Raw genomic sequence first — 17947 nt, forward strand, 5'->3', positions numbered from 1 at the left:
TGCAGAGAGGTAATATCAAAAGTCATGGTCAATGCACATCTAAGACCTTTTTTGCCATGGAAAATCATTTTTTCTCACACTCTATTTATATTTAGGGACAGTCAGTGAGGGTCCATGAAAAAATTTATACAGAATGATGAATCTGAGTATGATGTAAATATCTCCATTAACTTAAATGAAAGATGACACTAATTGCATGAAAATAAAACACTGAGTATTTGTCAAGTCATATAGCATAGGTCTATTCACAAACGAAGTCACTTTTTGCACACACTCCTGCATCGTACATTTGTACTTTTTACAGTAACACTAATATTAAGATCATACACTGCTAATGAACACACTGTTTGTTCACATATAAGGCATAAACAAATGTTACAGTAACATTAAAACTAGTTCATTGTTTCATGCCTGCCACTTTACAGTAGAACATTGGCACAAATATTTGTGGCACACACTTTCAAAACTGTAACTTTGAAAGTTTTTAGGTCCTGATACCATTGCACATTCTGCATTATTGCAAAGCTACAAAATATACTAAAATTGCTATTTTTGGAAACTTCTTTTGTAATGTATCAACACAACATGGAGATTAGGGGTCGTACAAATTCCACAATGCATATGCAAATTCAACTGTCATTTCCGTTTTCAGATTTCTATAAAGTGTACAACCAGTTAGGTTTGGAATTAGTTAGTTTAGCCAGAAAAAGGCACATAGTGTCTCGAAAGAAGTTATGAAAATGTTGCACAGATCTCTGAGTATTAATCCAAAGTGCAATGGACAAGCAGTAGGTAATGAGTCAAGTTTCTGATGTTACACCAATATTTCCCCAACATGAACTAGATGCTAATAAAGTACTCTGTGACAGCAAATTTTCCCACTTCTCATGGCAAGAAATTTGTATAAAAAGAATTTACTACTGATGAATTGCAGAATCCAGTAACATTGCTGGTGTTACTGCAGCCAGAACATGAATCTGTTCACCACTGCTGCTGTTATACACTTGCCCTGGGCTGAAAGGTTCCAATCTTGGATGAACAGGAGACACATCAATTTTATTCTTCTGACCTGGAAAAGAATGTTTAAAATGGAAATGAATTATATGTGCTGATGTAAAATAATAAAGATTAAAATATGCAGAAATATTGCATGGAGGTAAGCAATAAAAAAATTTTCAAAATAACTACTTATTCATCAATTTATAATTTTTGTAACTTGTCAAATAGTCTGAAGCACAGGAGCACAAAATCTCTCACAATGTTTACGATTGTTTTACAGCCAAATGATGCATCAATATCTAACCCTGAATTCCTTGTCACAGAAGTGTGTTCCCTTGGTGAAGTTGACTATAGAATGTCATCCTGTTTTGCAGAGTAAAATCTTTAGACACCTTGAACCAAGTCAAAGACAGACTACTATCTCAGCAGTGTTGAGTTTACCACAAAGCACAATTGAAGGCTATGGTGACAGTTCCAATACACAGACAATGCTGAAATGTATCAGTGTCACTAATCTGGTACAGATCACTGTTTCTTCCTAGAGGAATAAACAGTAAACTCACTAGTTCTCGTGGTCAACAGATGTTTAGTATATTAAGCTTCTATGTATATCCCCAGTTTGCTTAGGGCATGATGCTGTGGTGTCTACTTTGAATAATGTATTACTTATTTCAGAATATACACATCTTTTGAACTATATACAGTGATGATCTCTCACCCAGTGCCATGTGGAGTATGACGGAAAAAGAGAGATGAGTAATATGTGCATGTGAAAAGTGTTATTTTATGAACAGTGACTGCAAAAATAGCAGGTAAGCAAACTGACAGACAACCGATGTTAGCAGGACAATGAGAGAACAGTATGACATTGTTGGTTAGTTAACATTGGCTGCTACTTAGTTTGCAGTAGGAAACTGCTATATTACAGTTTTTATATGTCAGTACAGGGTCAACCAAGAGTAACCACTTCACAGCAGCAGACTGGTATCTGGCCTTAACTATGTGAAACCCTATGCTCAGTAGCACAGAAATACCAAGAAATGCAGTGTTAGTTGGAGGTGACTAATCTAGAGAGTATAGATTGGGACGTCTGTGATTCACTGCAGCTGATACAGTCAGTCAGTCTTGTGAAGTACTTTTGAACACATTTTCCAAAAACTGCCTTAGACAACCCACATGTAATGGAAATATTTTAGACCTTGTAGCTAAAAACAGGCCTAACCTTGCCGATAACACCAGTACAGAGACAGGGATTAGTGATCATGATACCACAGCAATGATGGTCACTTAATAAATCCATCGAAGATGCTAGGAGAGTATTATGTTAGAAAAAGCAGGTAAGCAGTTGTTAGCATCCCACTTAACATCATTTAGTTCCAATATGATGAACACAGAGGAATACGGGCAGAGTTTAAACTTATTGCAAATCATGCCCATGAGACTTGTGTGCCAAGTAAGTTTATTACGGATGGAAAAGATCCTCTGTGGGTTAATAATCATATTTGGAAATTACTGAGGAAACGGCAAATTTCAGTCCAAAAAAGATCACGCAAATGTGGACAGGCAAAAGATGGTAAAAATTCATGTGTCCATAAGAAGTTCAATGTGTGAAGCATACACCTTATACCATCATATCTTAGCAAAAGATCTTGCTAAGAACCCATGAAAATTCTGGTCATACATAAAATCACTAAGCAGGACAAATGCTTCTATCCAGTCAATTGTCAACCAGTCTAGGGTGGTAACAGAAGACAGCAAAAGGAAAATTAATTGACTGTTGCACAGATATTTGTATGGAGTACATACTCGTAGGCATCCCTGGGGTAAAGACGCAACTGAAAGAGCTGAGAACAACTAAGTCACCAGGTCTAAATGGAATCTAAATTCAGCTTTAAAAGGGTATTCTATGGCACTAGCCCGTTACTTAGCTTGCATATATCATGAATCTCTTCCTCAGTGCAAAGTCCCAAACAACTGGAGGGAAGTGCAGGTGCCTCCTGTACATTTAAGAAGGGTAAAAGAACAGACCTGCAAAATTACAAATGAATATCCTTAACATCAGTTTGGTGCAAAATTCTTGAACGTGTTCTCAGTGTTAATGTAACAGATTTTCTTGAGACGGAAAAGCTTCTCTCCACATATCACAACAGTTTTAGAAAGCATTGCTTGTGCAAAACTCAGCTTGCCCTTTACTCACACGACATCGTGGCAATTATGGATGAACGGCAACAGGCAGATTTCATAGTCCACGATTTCTGAAAAGTATTTTGAAATGGTGCACCACTGAAGACTGTTAATGAAGGTGCGAGCATGTGGAATAGGTTCCCAGATATGTGAGTGACTCCAAGACTTCTTAAATCACAAAGTCCAGTACGTTGCCCTCGATGGCTAGTGTTCATCAGAGGCAATGGTATCATTGTAAGTGCCCCAGGGAAGTGTGATAGAACCACTCTTATTCTCTATATACATAAATGATATGACAAACAACGCCAGCAGCAATTTACAGCTCTTTGTTGATGGCAGTGTGGTGTATGGGAAGGTGTCATCATCGAGTGACTGTAGGAGGATACAAGGGGACAAGAAGAATTTCTCGTTGGTGTTATAAATGGCAGCTTTCTCTAAATGTAAAATATGTAAATTAATGTGAATGAGTAGGAAAAACAATCCCACACCATCTGAATACAGCATCAGTAGCATGCTGCTTGACACAGTCACAGCGATTAAATGTCCAGGCATAACACTGTGAAGCGATATTAAATAGAATGGACACATCATGTTGATGGTAGAGAAGGCGAATGCTTGACCTCATTTCATTGGGAGAATTTAGTGAAAGTGCAGCTCACTTATAAAGGAGACAGCATATAGAATGATAATGGAACCCATTCTTGAGTACTGCTCAAGCATTTGAGAAGCCCCAACAGGTCACATTAATGGAAGACATTGAAGCAATGCACAGGTGAGTTACTAGATTCATTACTGGTAGGTTCAGTCAGCACTAAAGTATTACGGAGATGTTTTGTGCACTGAAATGGGAATCCTTGGAGGAAAGATGATGCTACTTTCACAAGGCACTACTGCAGAAGTTTAGAAAACTGGCATTTGGGGCTGACTGCTGGCCAATTCTACTGTCGCAAACATACATTTTGCATAAGGACCATAGAGGTAAGATGACAGAAATTGGGGCTCGTATGGACGTTTATCGACAGCCTTTTCTCCCCTCACTGTATCTGTGAGTGGAACAGGAAAGGAAGTGACTAGTAGTGGTATGCGGTACTCTCCACCATGCATCATAGGTGACTTGCGGAGTATGCAGGTAGATTTAAATATATATACCACAACTGTTTGTCTGTAATGCTGACTTTATCAAGAGTGGCAACTTTATCACACATTCATATATAGGGAAAATGACAGCTGATATAATCACAGAATTACAGGAAAGAGGGCAATATGGTGGTGGTGGTGGTATCCTGAGGGAAGGAAGGAAGGAAGGCAGGAATGGAGATTAGGGTTTCAGGAATGGAGATTAGGGTTTAACACCTCACTGACGATGTGGTCAATAGAGAAACACAAGCTTGCACTAGGGAAGGATGGGGAAAGAAATTGGCCACAACAGTTTTTGAGGAATCACCCTGACATTAGACTGATGTGATTTAGAGAAATCATGGAAAACATAAATCTGGATGGCCAGACTGGAACTTCAACCAAAGCATACCTGAATACAAGTCCAGTATGACACTGCAGATGGATTGCAGTTGGTCAACTGCAATAAAAGACTCTTCCATACATCAGCTAGGAGCTTTCTAAGGAATGGGACAGACTGTCTATAGAGCTCTTTAACTACCTCACAGAGCTTTGCCATGTCACTGTTAACCGTTTGTGGCAGCTAGCAGTAACATCCTTTCCCCTTAATAGTTTTGTTGCTGAGGAAGACCTGTTCAGATCTTTTCATCTGTACCCTCCTCCTCCTCTCCCCCACCCCCCTTCTCGCCCTCTCCCTCTCCACCACCATTTGGAGCCCTATTAGTCTATAGAGCCTCCTGTAACAACTTGATAATTCAGTTCAAAGGTAAGAGTAGGAAGGCAATGTAATACCACTTCCATGTCTGAAGGAACATGCTTTGGACTATATAGTACAACACGAAACTGCATGACAGTATTTCATGCCAAGGTAAGGCAATATGATGAGAGAAAACAATGCCCCAACCTGTGTGGAAACCACAGGAATATAGTGTGAGCACAAGAGAATGTAGACACACCAGGACAAATGGAGATTTGGGCTGCTCCTCCAAGCATGCTCAGACAGCCAAAATGGGTAAGGGGACCACTCACAGCAAGTGGGAAATCCGGGTTCGACTTTTGGTCCAACACAAATTTTCATTTGTTCTGAAATAGTTGACAGCTGGTGCTGAACCATAATCACATTTTTTGAATTCATTCTTGATTTATTGTTATTTATCATGCAATTACATACCCACAATATGTACAGTTCTGTAAATTGCAAAGTAAATGATAAAGATATAAGTGACATTCAGTTTAAGAAACTCTGTTATCTTAGAACAAATTTGTTAAATGTGGGAATGTAGACTTTTAAGGCGTATCCACTGATGAAAAGCTCTTGGGTTTCCGGCCAGGTGGCAGTATTATGATACTGTCTCTTCTGATGATGATGATGATGATGATGATGATGACGACAAGTAGTATCTAGAGATATATAACACCTGGCAGAATATTATCTTTCTGAAATCTAAACTCAATGCGTATCTTTTTCTTCTGGCATAAATGACGCGTATGACACTCACTGAAACAACATCATATCTCAACAATCACACCTAGGTGGAAACCTGAGAGCTTTTAATCAAATCTGATAAATTAAAATGATTTTACAAATTGCTTCTCACAACTGAATTGTTGCAAATGAAGTCTGATGACAGAAAGTTACAATGATCAGATATAGAAATCTGTTTCTTGGTTTTTAGGTAGCAGCAGCTCTTATTGGAAAGAACTACAAATTGCCACAGTGGGGGTCTATGTATGTCTGCATAACCTAAAATTAACTTTGTGAAAGTGAAGTGGATTGTTCCAAACACAAAACGAAAACTTAAAAACCATTATGTTAGAGACTGGCCCTGAAAATGAAGTTTTAATTTATGAAAAACTTTATAAGAAATAATTGCAAGCAGATAAGTAACTGATATCATTTTCTGATGAATTACCTAACAAGCAACCAATATCAATACAGAAATTAGATATTGAAATTGGCCATCTTAATACTCTTGAGGACTGCCAGTGGATCAATACTCAAGAGGCATTCCTTCTCCTACTTAAACCTGGATATAAAGTCCACTGTTTTGAATGATGGTTGAAACACAGTTGTTCAGTACTGTTGCAATGTACTACTAAATGGTTAGACGCCATTGTCAAATCACAGTATGAATCAAACAAATTGATAGACTGCAGCTTATATTATACCTTGAACTTTTGTTCCTGGTGACTTTTTTTCTGCAGGGATGTACTTAGACAGGCGAACTGATGGCAGTGGTAGATATCCACCAATCAGAGGCATCACATCCAATGTTACACTCTGTTTATCTGAGTCTTCTAAAGATATAACACCTGAAAGAATATTAGCATTCTGTAATATAAACTCAATATGTAACTTCTTCATATAAACAGTCGTGATGGTGTAACCAGACTTAGTAACTAGATTAGAGATCTAAGAGGTTGAACAAAATATGTTAACATCTCTTTACAGGCCTCTAAATATGTGGTCCAGAATTTGGTACACATGGAAATACAAATCAGTCAGGCACCAAGTGTGGAGACCACTAGTAATAAAGGAGTTCCTCATCACAACACACCATAGGATGACTACAGAAAATGGGAGAAAACACTTCAATGAAAGAATTAATAATTAATGCAGTAAAGTACCCTGGTCACTTCACACAATATAAAATAACGGATGGGCAAAATTCCACGATTCCATCACGCAGTGGGAAAGATACGTTCTGGAGTTCGTGGCTCTTCAAGGCTGAAGGTCCACAAAGGAAAAACTGCTCTGGATTTTCCATAAAGTTGTGGCAGATATTCACTTCTGATATTAAGGGTGTGGGAAGTAAACTGTGCAAGATTAATTTCATTAATTACAATTCTGAATTCTACTCCAATGATACAATTTAGGATATGAACAGTTGTGAAGGAGCAGAGTGCTACATCAGTGTCATGTAGCAGGATCACAAACTTAACACAGATGACAGTTCTGGATTAATACGTAACCCATCTTCAGATTTGTTTACAGAAAGGAGGCACAGTGAACTAAAGTGAACTTAAATTTCTTAGCACTAGTTGTGGTGTACCTTTTAATATTAAAAGCCCACAAATTTTGTATTATTGTACACTTTTCTTCTTTTTTCCCTGTATTGGATCAGAAGCTGATCTGTGCACCATATCAAAACAAAAACTATAGTGAGTGATCCAGAACTTTTTTCAATAAACCAACAGTTTCTTAAATTATAATGTAACTCTTTTCTGTCAGTCATAGGCCTTGCCTCCTCAAAAACCTTCTGGATTTCTGCATCACTAATATATTCAGCACAGCTTTCAGTTGATACATTTTAGTATCCTCTATATAAGGAGTAACAGGACTAATATATTTGACAGATATTACCTATGTGCAAAGTGGTTAATCACATTATGGTGTGATCAACTGTGATACGTCACACAATTCTAATATACTCATAATCCAAATAGTCTCCACAGATGCCGACATTTACCTTGACAGACTGACTATTGAGTTATTTTCTGTTTTTATTCCATATATTTTCTTCATTCCCGGGGGGAACTAATTACACATTTATCAGTTTCTCAGTATTTTGGTCTAATTTCAAGCATAGTTTTAAATTTCAGATTTAAATTTATATTTTTCTGATGGTGTTATGAAGTCCTGTTAATGTGAAGGTTTACAAATAAAAACATTTTCTTTTTCATTAATATAAACACCAAAATGGTCTCAGTGGAATACAGATGGTGGGTTAAGGCCATCAACAATTTCTGGAAACAATGGTTTAATAGGTTCATGCATAAATGCTACACTGGACTTAATCAGCCTTGCGATGACAGAGAACTGTGTCCATTGACTGCATACAGTCACAAAAAAATCTGCACCGTATACTATACTCGATGGAGTTTTACATGGAAAGAGTACTTAATTTTCAAAATGTTGCATCAAGTGAAGTCACGTGACACTATGTAGCACCTTTGCAGTTTTTGTACTTACACTGTAACACAAATCGGAAGCATGCTATGTACAGGATACACCTAGAATAAATGGTGTTCAAAAGAAAAGGTACAAAACAACACTGTGGGTATAACTGAAGTCTCTATTCAAAAGTAATAATCAGACGCTTGAGCAGAACTATCCCACTATTTCACGAGTGGAAGGATTCCCTGTTTCCAAAATTCCTGTGGCTGTGGCAGAAGCCAGTCCTTCACTGTGTCCTTCAATTTGTCGTCCGAGTTAAAAGTACTTCCCTTTGAGATGCTTGTTTTAGTGGACCAAACACAAAGAAGTCACAGGATGACATGTCCCGGCTGTAGGGTGAATGCAAAAGCTGCTGCTATCTGAACTTGTCATTTCGCTTTTTGTGATGTCGGAGATGTGTGGACACACATTACCATCGAGCAGCCCAGGCCTTTTTCTCTCGATGGACTTGCATAGGCTATGGAGTGCCTCACAGTACAAGTAACTCCCCTGCTCAAGGAATTTGATGAGTATCGAATGCTGAAGAAGACTGTGAGCATCAACCTGCCTGCAGAGGGCACAGCTCTTAATTTTTTAGGGGGAGGTGACATATACGAAGAACCACACCAAACACCACACTCACATCCCTAGGTGTCTCAGTACAGTATCCCACAGCAGCATATGCAAATTTGAACCAGTTTGAAGGTTAAGACCTTTGCATCTTTCATTTGCAAACTCCATATGTACATTTTGGACTGTCACAGAAAATTTATTTTTCTCCTGACAAGGTTTTTCCTATGAGAAGGTAATTTTATGTTCCCTCAACAGATGGTTGTAGAACAGCCGATCTAGTTGTGAAATCCACTGAGTGGCAGAACACTAATACCAACATAGTGGACATACATTTGAACTTTGAAAAGTGGAAGCAGCTTATTAAGTGGTACTGGAAGTCTGACAATGTTGCTACAGTTAACAGAAAGTAGGGATGTGAGTAAGTGACCAATCCATCTACAGGGTTAATGAAACCATGTCTACGAAACATAAAACAGTGAGTGTAGTGCAGAAAGGATGATCAAGGTGGCCTCGTAGACATGTGTACTTGTAATCATCAGTATTTCACTTAGTAATACAACTGTGAATGCAAGTCTGCAGACTATGGCTATGCATGCATAGAAATGAGGAAAATGCTTAAAACATGTCTGCTATCTGTGTGAATTTGTTTTATAGCATAGTACTGGAACTGTTTCAGCAATCACGATAAGAATCTTTAAGGCAAGGGCCATGTGAGAGTGTTTACATGCTAAGAGTGAATAACGCATTCAGAAGAGAAGTATGTTACGTTACTTCATTCTGAGGACCATGCAACAGCCATGTAGTCTTGACCCAAGCTGCGTGGTGTAATTTTGTGAATGGAATCAGGGGATCATTACATGTGAACTGGAACTGATGACTTACATTGTCTGGTCTAATTAAGTACAATTAAACATTAATGGAACCATCAACTGGCATAATATGTGCACTGGACCAAAGGTAACCCCTGTGTTACTGTTGTAAAGTTTGAGGATTTGCCTTGTGTAAAAGTGTGTTGCAGTTTGTCTCCTAAGAACTTATTATGCATTTCTGTTTTCAATGAACTGTACTGCAACTGGAGGAAAGTAGCTAACAATGCTTGTTAAGGGGAGCTGGAACGCCCAATTCTGATAGTGTTAAATTTAGTGACTTGGCTTCCTGTATTTCAGGAACCACTGTAGCCATTGACATGAAACTTTTACAGGGCATTAAACTATATGTCTGAGTCTACCGAACTATAATAATTGTGTTTGAGCCACTGTTTTCAGAAATACAGTTATTTAATTACACGGTTAAAATTTTGTGTATTTTTTTGTACATTATCTTAAATAATTTTAATTATACATAACATTATGCCCTTTTTTAGTGCAGTAAACTCAGGATATGTATGTTCTTACTCCCTGAAAATTTGAATACTCTACTCGAAGTGGTTTCAGAGATTTATGGAAAAATGCAACAGAAAAAAGTAAATTTTCAGGAACAGCTTCTAAAGTTTCAAAAGACTGTAATTCACTTAATATATGCTTAATTTTTTTTATTTTTAGTCACTCGGAAGCACCCTGCACCATACTGTTTATCATCCTCTTGACCTTTTTCCAAGTTTTTTCGTCTTTTCTTTTTTCTGGACTCCTTAGTGGCCAACTGTGTTGCATACTCTGCTTTATCAATGCAAATCTTGTCCATCCATTCGAGTTCTCTGATGCAGTTTGCTCCAGGATTAATTCCCATATGCTGCAGCACTTTTTGGTAAGAGAGTCCGTATAAGATTATTGAACGACTCATTGGGATTTTGAGTCTGACCATGAAGACAGTTCTTCAGTAATTCAGGATTTGCCAGGTCTCTGTAAATAGGTTTTATGATATCCATGACTGCTGCTGGGATGGAATGTTTATGGCTGTGTGAACTTTTTGAGTACTGGGCACTGCAGTAATTGCACCATGAACCAGGTCCAAGAGGGCACAGGTGGTGTACTGGTTTTTCATCAGTTGACAGTCTATGGAAGAAGGTAACCTATACTACCCACTTCATTTTAAACAAATTCTCAGTATTATTTCTAATGGCCATCCCATAATACTGCTGTAGTTCATCGATCATTTTGTCAGCCAGCCTCCCTCTAATGAGTACATTGAGCAAATTAACTAACAGGACTCATTACAGTTTATAATATTAACTGTAATGATCACAAACAGGAAGGGAATTTTATATAGCCTTATTTCTGCAAAATAGTGGCAAGTTTAGGTAACAATGATGCAGGTACATAGCCATCACACACCCTTCTCTTCAAAGTAGGCCATAAAGGCTTGATAATACTGAGATCCATCAACTGTGGTGGCCAGGGGAGATGCGACAATTCATCCTTAAGCTTATAAAACCATTCATGGATGATACAAGCGGTGGGAATAGGGGCCCCGTCCTGGAACACAGCATCACCATTAGGGAATGGACACTGTACCATCGGTTGGACCTTATCACACAAAGTGGTCCCATAATCCTTAGCAGGAATGCAGCCTTGCAGAGTAGCCATTGGCCTACGAACTCATAATATGGACACCCAAATCACTATCAATTCCCATCATGTTTCACTGTTGGCACATAAACTCAGCCAGAAGTTGGTACTGTATTTACTCGAATCTAAGCCGCACTCTAATTTAAGACGCACCTGAAAAATGAGATTTGAAATCAAGGAAAAAAAAAAAAATTTCCCGAATCTAAGCCTCACCTGAAATTTAAGACTCGAAATTCAAGGGAGAGAAAAGTTTTAGGCCACACCTCAAAATCGAAACAAAGTTGGTCCATTGTAATATGATACACAATTTAGGTTGAATGAATGACGATACAGCTACAGTAGTTTGGTTCGAGTCGTAAGCTTAGCAGTTAAGCTTTACCAGGTAGCCATTGCTATGCGTCAGGCGCTCCGTCCGTATTTATACGGGTACCCTTCCTTTCTCACGTGCTTCATCTGGTTTGAATCGATTGCTTATTTTTCTTTGATTTGATAAGTGCTGTTCTCTTTGTTATAGGTGTTTACATCACTCTATAAGCTGAAAATGCATTATTGTACTGTGTCATGCATTGTTTGTCGTATTCTGATAATGTGTGTTTACGACCCGTCGTCGCTCGCAGCACGGCTTGCTTTAGTGCGCCCTACTGCCGCTTACGATAAAAAAAAGAGAGGAATTGCCTCATTAGCGAAACAATGGCAAGAGACTGCTATTTGTTGTTACTTACACTGCTGCTTTCTTTGATAATGATCAACAAGAACCAAATAATAGACTGCGTATGATAGAAGATGTTCTGAATGAGAGTTTAGCTAAAATTTTTCGCCGTTTGAAAATCTTTGCAGACGCCTCTTTTGTACATTACATTCTGCACAGAAATTAGAGTTGTTTTAAATTTAAAAATCTAGTTAATTGCCGTGCCTCATTTCTGACTATCACTATTAGGCATAAGAATAATACGAATATAAACATGACATGATATGTATATTCTTCAGCATTTGCTGTTGTCTCACACTAGTTTCATAGTTTATTAGGCAGACAGGATTTAAATGAGATAGCAGCAAACACGAAAGAATACATGGCAAAATATTTATATTCGTATTATTCTTATGGTGGAGAGAATACTGCATGTGATTCACAATTCATAAAAGTTCCTATTAGCAACCATCTCTTCTCACAGGTAGGAAAAAAATCAGAACGTAGAGTTGGCCAAATTGACAAACATCCCAAACAGTCTTGCCACTCGGATTTTCATAGTACACTGAAATGCTGCTACATTCGAAGATGAACAATACGGAATTTGTATTTACTTCGTTGGATAATGTATGAAAATGCAGTGGTTGAAACTCAGGACGGAGAAAAAAGCTCGTCTTCCACCTTTTTTTTTAAATTTATTAACCGACTCAGAGGTTTTGGCGCCAGTATTTATCTTTGTGCCTGCAAAGCATGCCTGTGTAGTTGGACACATATTCAACGGCAGTTGTGGCGGCACCTACCAACATTTTTCAGAACTTCCGCTTACTTTGCACTCGATTCTAAGCCGCAGGCGGTTTTTTGGATTACAAAAACCGGAAAAAAGTGCGGCTTAGATTTCTAGTAAATACGGTAACTGTGTGCAGTAAGACTCATCTGACCAAATGACTTTCTTCCACTGCTTCATAGTCCATGTTTTATGGCTCTAGCACCACATTTTCCTGTGATGGGCATTTGCATCACTGATGTCTGGTTTTGCAATTACAGCTCAACCTGCAATTCCCAGCTTATAGAACTCCCTTCAAGTTGTTTTGGTACTGACAGGGTTCGAAACTGCAACACTCAGTTCTGCAGTGGCTTTTGCAGCTCCCATCTTTTCCTCCATCACAATCGGTTTCAATGACCATCTTTCATGATCACTGAACACACACTTTTGTCCACATTGTGACTTAGTGGATGACAATTTCCCATTTTCCTTGAATGCAGTATAAATCTTCAGTGCCTTTTAAAACAGTAAATACTTAGGCTACCATAATTACAGAAGCACACACAGAACAAGCACCAACAATTTGCCCATTCCATATTTACTTAGCTCTGACATAATGCACTCACAGCTACACAGAACACAGTTTTGACCATAACTGACTGCTGCATCTTATTAAGTGCATTACACAGGTGCCATATGTGGTTAAATACAAATTTAGTTCTGTAGTTGACATCATTCATGTATGTTTATGTGGTTACACTTTACTCTGATATAGTTTGTTCATGTTATGGTAATGGAAGACATTTCCTTCACCAATTTCTGGTGGTGAGGAGTTCCTGATCACCACACTCCATATCAACATTTTGGGCTTAAAATTTCAGATATTTTTCTGCAGTGACTACTGGAGTAGGGATTTGTGTTAAATGTGATGATGATTCACTCATCAAATGCAGATGACTTTTGCATCAGGCAATGAGTCATGTGGAAACAAAATTATGTGAACTATAGTAAGAGTATTATACCAATTTTTCTTTCAGCTGGCTGGTTGCTTACAGTAATGTTCCTGTCTGCATTACCAGTAACCCACTTCAAAACCTCTCTACAGATTTTAGTGACCTCAACTTCTCTCAAAATGAAAAATGGTGGCACATCTCCACAACATATCTTGCTAAGTATATCACAAATGATGGTTGGGAGAGATACACCAAAAGTTTCTCGCAATTGACAGTTTTACTATAATAGTTATACACCAAGTCAACACACAATTTTACAGTAACATTTTTAGCCATCATTTTTGTTATATGGATTGTTAACACTTTGAAGACCAAGCTCGAGCATAGCTCGCCCAACAAAATTTTGTTAAGAAGATAATGTCCCAGTGTAGATCGTGCTGTGATTTTCCTGACATTCGAGCCACCTGTTTCTCAAAAACTGCACTCAGTTCATATGAGAACAATGCCTTGCTACCTGTCCCTTGACAGGTGCTAATTTCTTTGTCAATTTCTAGAATTATTTCAAAAGAGACTCAACTGAATGTAGTAGATGCTGTCACGAATGGCTGAGCCAATATGTGAACACATTAACATAATTCCATGCATGTACTCATTAGGTTTCACAGTTTGCTGTAATTCTGCCACAAATACATCACATTTGGTGAGTGAGCAAGAAATTTTCAAAGTTCAAAGGGAAGAAATTGCTCAATAACTCACCCCACACTTTTTTCTTGGAAGGAGATTTGCACTTTTCATTGCCATTATTTTAAAATTTGATATCTATCAAAGAACTAAAGTAAATGTGAAAAATAAATCTTGAAGCTTGGTCTTTTTGTAGTATGTATTACTCTTCAAGATACAGCAATTACACATGTAGCAGAACACTTTAAATAACAGTATAACTGGCCTGTTTCCTAGTCCTAATACTCTTCTAAGTGGTCACTGACACACATACAAATCTTACTGTGATAAGTAACTGGGGTCACTGAGCAATCCACATGGACCTTGTGTTTACAAAACCCAATCCCATCCCTCCTGGCTGCGCATCCTGGTTTGTTTTCCATTTAATACTCATTACACATATTATAGATATGGCAAATGTTAACTCCCTTCCTCAAAGATAACACGTGCATTGTATCAGTGGAGGGAGATGAACAAAAGTAAAGAGTAAGACTACAGTAGTGGTGATACGTGATAACAGAACAAAAATGAAAAAATGTACAGGTAATAGAAAATGAATTACCTGAGAGAGGACAAAAAAATGAACAAAAGACATAGCACAGGTGACAAATGCATGTCCTTGTTAACATACTGCACCAAGCGTAACTAAGTTCAGCATTTGTGGAGACTTACAATAATGACAACATGACTTGTCCAACAAAGGCAACAGTAGGTTCCTCATTTGCGCAAATTAACAACATCCTATAATATATATCAATGACAATGTAAGCCAAGAGTATTTTAAAATTTGCTTAGACTGAGAGAGACAGATTATTCGCCAAGTCCTTGGTTGGTTTTCTAAGGATTCCGTCTGTGAAAAATGGCAAGTAACAGTGCAAGCAGGAAGAAATGTATTGTTTCTGTGGCTCTAACCACTGAAGCATTAACAGCAAAGAAACATGGAAAGATCAATGTAGGGAACTGTTGGGATGTTTAAATGGCCTGTGCATTGGGAAATGGGATATGACTTTACAATCTGTGGTATTGTAGGAAGCCTGAAGACTGCAGATGTACACATCTGAGGATAAATGTAGCTGAAACAGTAAGATCAAATGCAGGACTGACAAACAAATGTAATACAAACTGAGAATAATTCTGCAAAACTGCAGTCAAATGCCTCTATACTGAATGTGCAGCAATTAAATTATAATAATTATATCAACTTACCAGCTGTTCTTCCACACACAGCCCAAATAGTTTGATCAGCAAGTACTTCATACATTAAGGAGTTATGAGAACTAGGATTAATTCGGCGGACATGCAGTTGGAGATGGCACATGCTGCCTGCCCGACAAAATTCGTTCCCTTTTAAAGGTTCAACCTGTGATTTAACTTCATACAGTGTCTGGAAAAAAATAGAAAATCAAGCTTCTCATAACCTCTGCACAGCTATGATATTTCCTTATAAAGTACAGGCTAATAGCACAATAGGTGCAACCATTAAAATTATGTAACCACAATCATAACAAAGCCCTTACATGGCACTGGCTGAATGCACAATGCCAGTGCTGCAGTTTGGCAGGTGGACTAGGTTGGGGTGGGGATGGTGTCAAGTGGTGTGGGTAGAGGAAGAGAGAAATGTGGGAGGCAGGAAGAGGGGTTGGGGTTGGTGGTTAGCAGCTCAGGAGGACACAGCGTTGGTTAATGTTGACTGATTGTGTACCTTAGTTCATTCAATGCATTTGTAGTGCCATTTTGGACATGTAACTATAACTTGCCAACAGGGATGTTGCGTAACACATTGCTCCTACAATATAAGAAGAAGAAGAAGAAGAAGAAGAAGAAAATCACCATAAAAAAATTATCTGAATGGGACAGATATTGGTAGCTGTGATGGATATGTGCAGATGAACAAATGACTACAATTTCAGAGAATTCAAGAGAAAGAGCTTCACAAATCAAGCAAGTCAATAATGCACTGGTCCACCTCTGGCCCTTATGAAAGCAGTTATTTGGCTTGGCATTGATTGACAGAAATGTTGGATGTACTCCTGAGGGCTATTGTGCCAAATTATGTCCAATCAGCATGTTAGATCGTCAAAATCCTGAGGTGGTTCGAGGGCCTTGCCCATAATGTTAAAACATTCTAAACTGGGGAGAAGTGCAGCGACCTTGCTGGACAAGGTAGCGTTTGGCAAGCATGAAGACAAGCAGTAGAAACTCTCACTGTGTGCAGGCAGGCATTATCTTGCTGAAATGTAAGCCCACGATGGCCTGTCACAAATAGCAACTTAACGAAGTGTAGAATATTGTCGACGTACCGCTGTGCTGTAAGGGTGACATGGCTGACATCCAAAAGGGTGCTGTTATAGAAACAAATTGTACCCCAGAGCCTCATCCCTGGTTGCTGTGCTGTATGGATGGCAACAGTCAGGTTGGTATCCACTACTGCCCAGGGCATCTCCAGACATGCCTTTGAGCTGAAATCTCATTGAATGGAGTAGAACTGTCTTCAGTGATGAGACCTGCATCGAACTGAGCCCAATGATCAATGAAGACATGCATGGAGATGCCCCAGACAGCAGGGTGATACCAACCTGACTAGATATCCACAATACAGCCCAATAACTAGGAGTGATGAAAGGGCGCAATTTCTTTTCATAGCATAAACCCTTTGGTTGTAATCCATGGCATCCTCTCAGGACAGTTGTACATTGACGATATTCTACAGTCTGTTTTGTTGCCCATGGCAAGCCATACTGGACTTACATTTCAGCAAGATAATTTGCACCCTCACACGACGAGAGTTTCTACTGCTTGTCTTCATGCTTGCCAAACCCCACCTTGGTCAGCAAGGTCACCAGATCTCACCCCCAGTTGACAATGTTCGGAGCATTATGGGCAGGGTCCTCCAGCCAGCTCAGGATTTTGACAATCTAAATAACCAGATGGTGCACTTATTTTGTCTTAAGAGTGTATTTGTATTTTTTTTTTAGAATAATCCCCTGCCTGAATTTTAGGCTTTGGGCATATTTTATCCTTATTTTATTACCATTGTTTCTTTAATGTTTCTTGTGGCAGTCAAATTTATTGTTTACAACTGATTTCTTTTTTTGTTCAACTGTGTGTTTGTAATAAAATTGTGGCACCTAAAAAAATATATTTGCACACTCACAATCACAGCCACTTCCACTCCATAGCCCACTGCTGCTGCAAAAATTCATAACAGTTGTTCATAACAGGAAAAAGATGACTGACATAAAGGTAATTTAAAGACTATTAGCATTTACAACATACAGTGACAGGAAAATATCACAATACCAAGAAGAAATTGTGCAACATACATGATGACAATTATTGAACTTCATGAAATAAAATCATCGTAACTTCTGAAGGGTTTGTGTTAGGATGTTCAAACTGTACAGCTCGCCACGGGGCATGACAGTAGTTAGTAGGTTGGTTTAGCGATGCAGCCCACATTCGTGTGGATCGGTTCATCAATAAGGAAAGCTGGGGCATTTGAGAGAATGA

The 17947-nt window shown here is 38.5% G+C and overlaps 1 protein-coding gene across 2 annotated transcripts in view; it reads right to left on the minus strand.

Moving 5' to 3' along the window:
* Positions 1–215: 215 nt before the first annotated feature.
* Positions 216–17947, minus strand: part of LOC126471170 (trafficking protein particle complex subunit 10) — a 157827-nt gene continuing 140095 nt past the window's right edge. For both annotated transcript variants that reach the window (XM_050099274.1, XM_050099275.1), the window contains 3 exons: positions 15644–15821; positions 6469–6612; positions 216–1069 (listed from right to left, as the gene is read on the minus strand). In XM_050099274.1, the coding sequence (XP_049955231.1) occupies positions 918–1069; positions 6469–6612; positions 15644–15821 (474 nt within the window). In that variant the 3' untranslated portion in view covers positions 216–917. The remainder of the gene's footprint in view (positions 1070–6468; positions 6613–15643; positions 15822–17947) is intronic.

The sequence above is a fragment of the Schistocerca serialis genome, chromosome 3 (assembly GCF_023864345.2).
Source record: "Schistocerca serialis cubense isolate TAMUIC-IGC-003099 chromosome 3, iqSchSeri2.2, whole genome shotgun sequence".
Lineage (NCBI taxonomy): Eukaryota > Metazoa > Arthropoda > Insecta > Orthoptera > Acrididae > Schistocerca > Schistocerca serialis.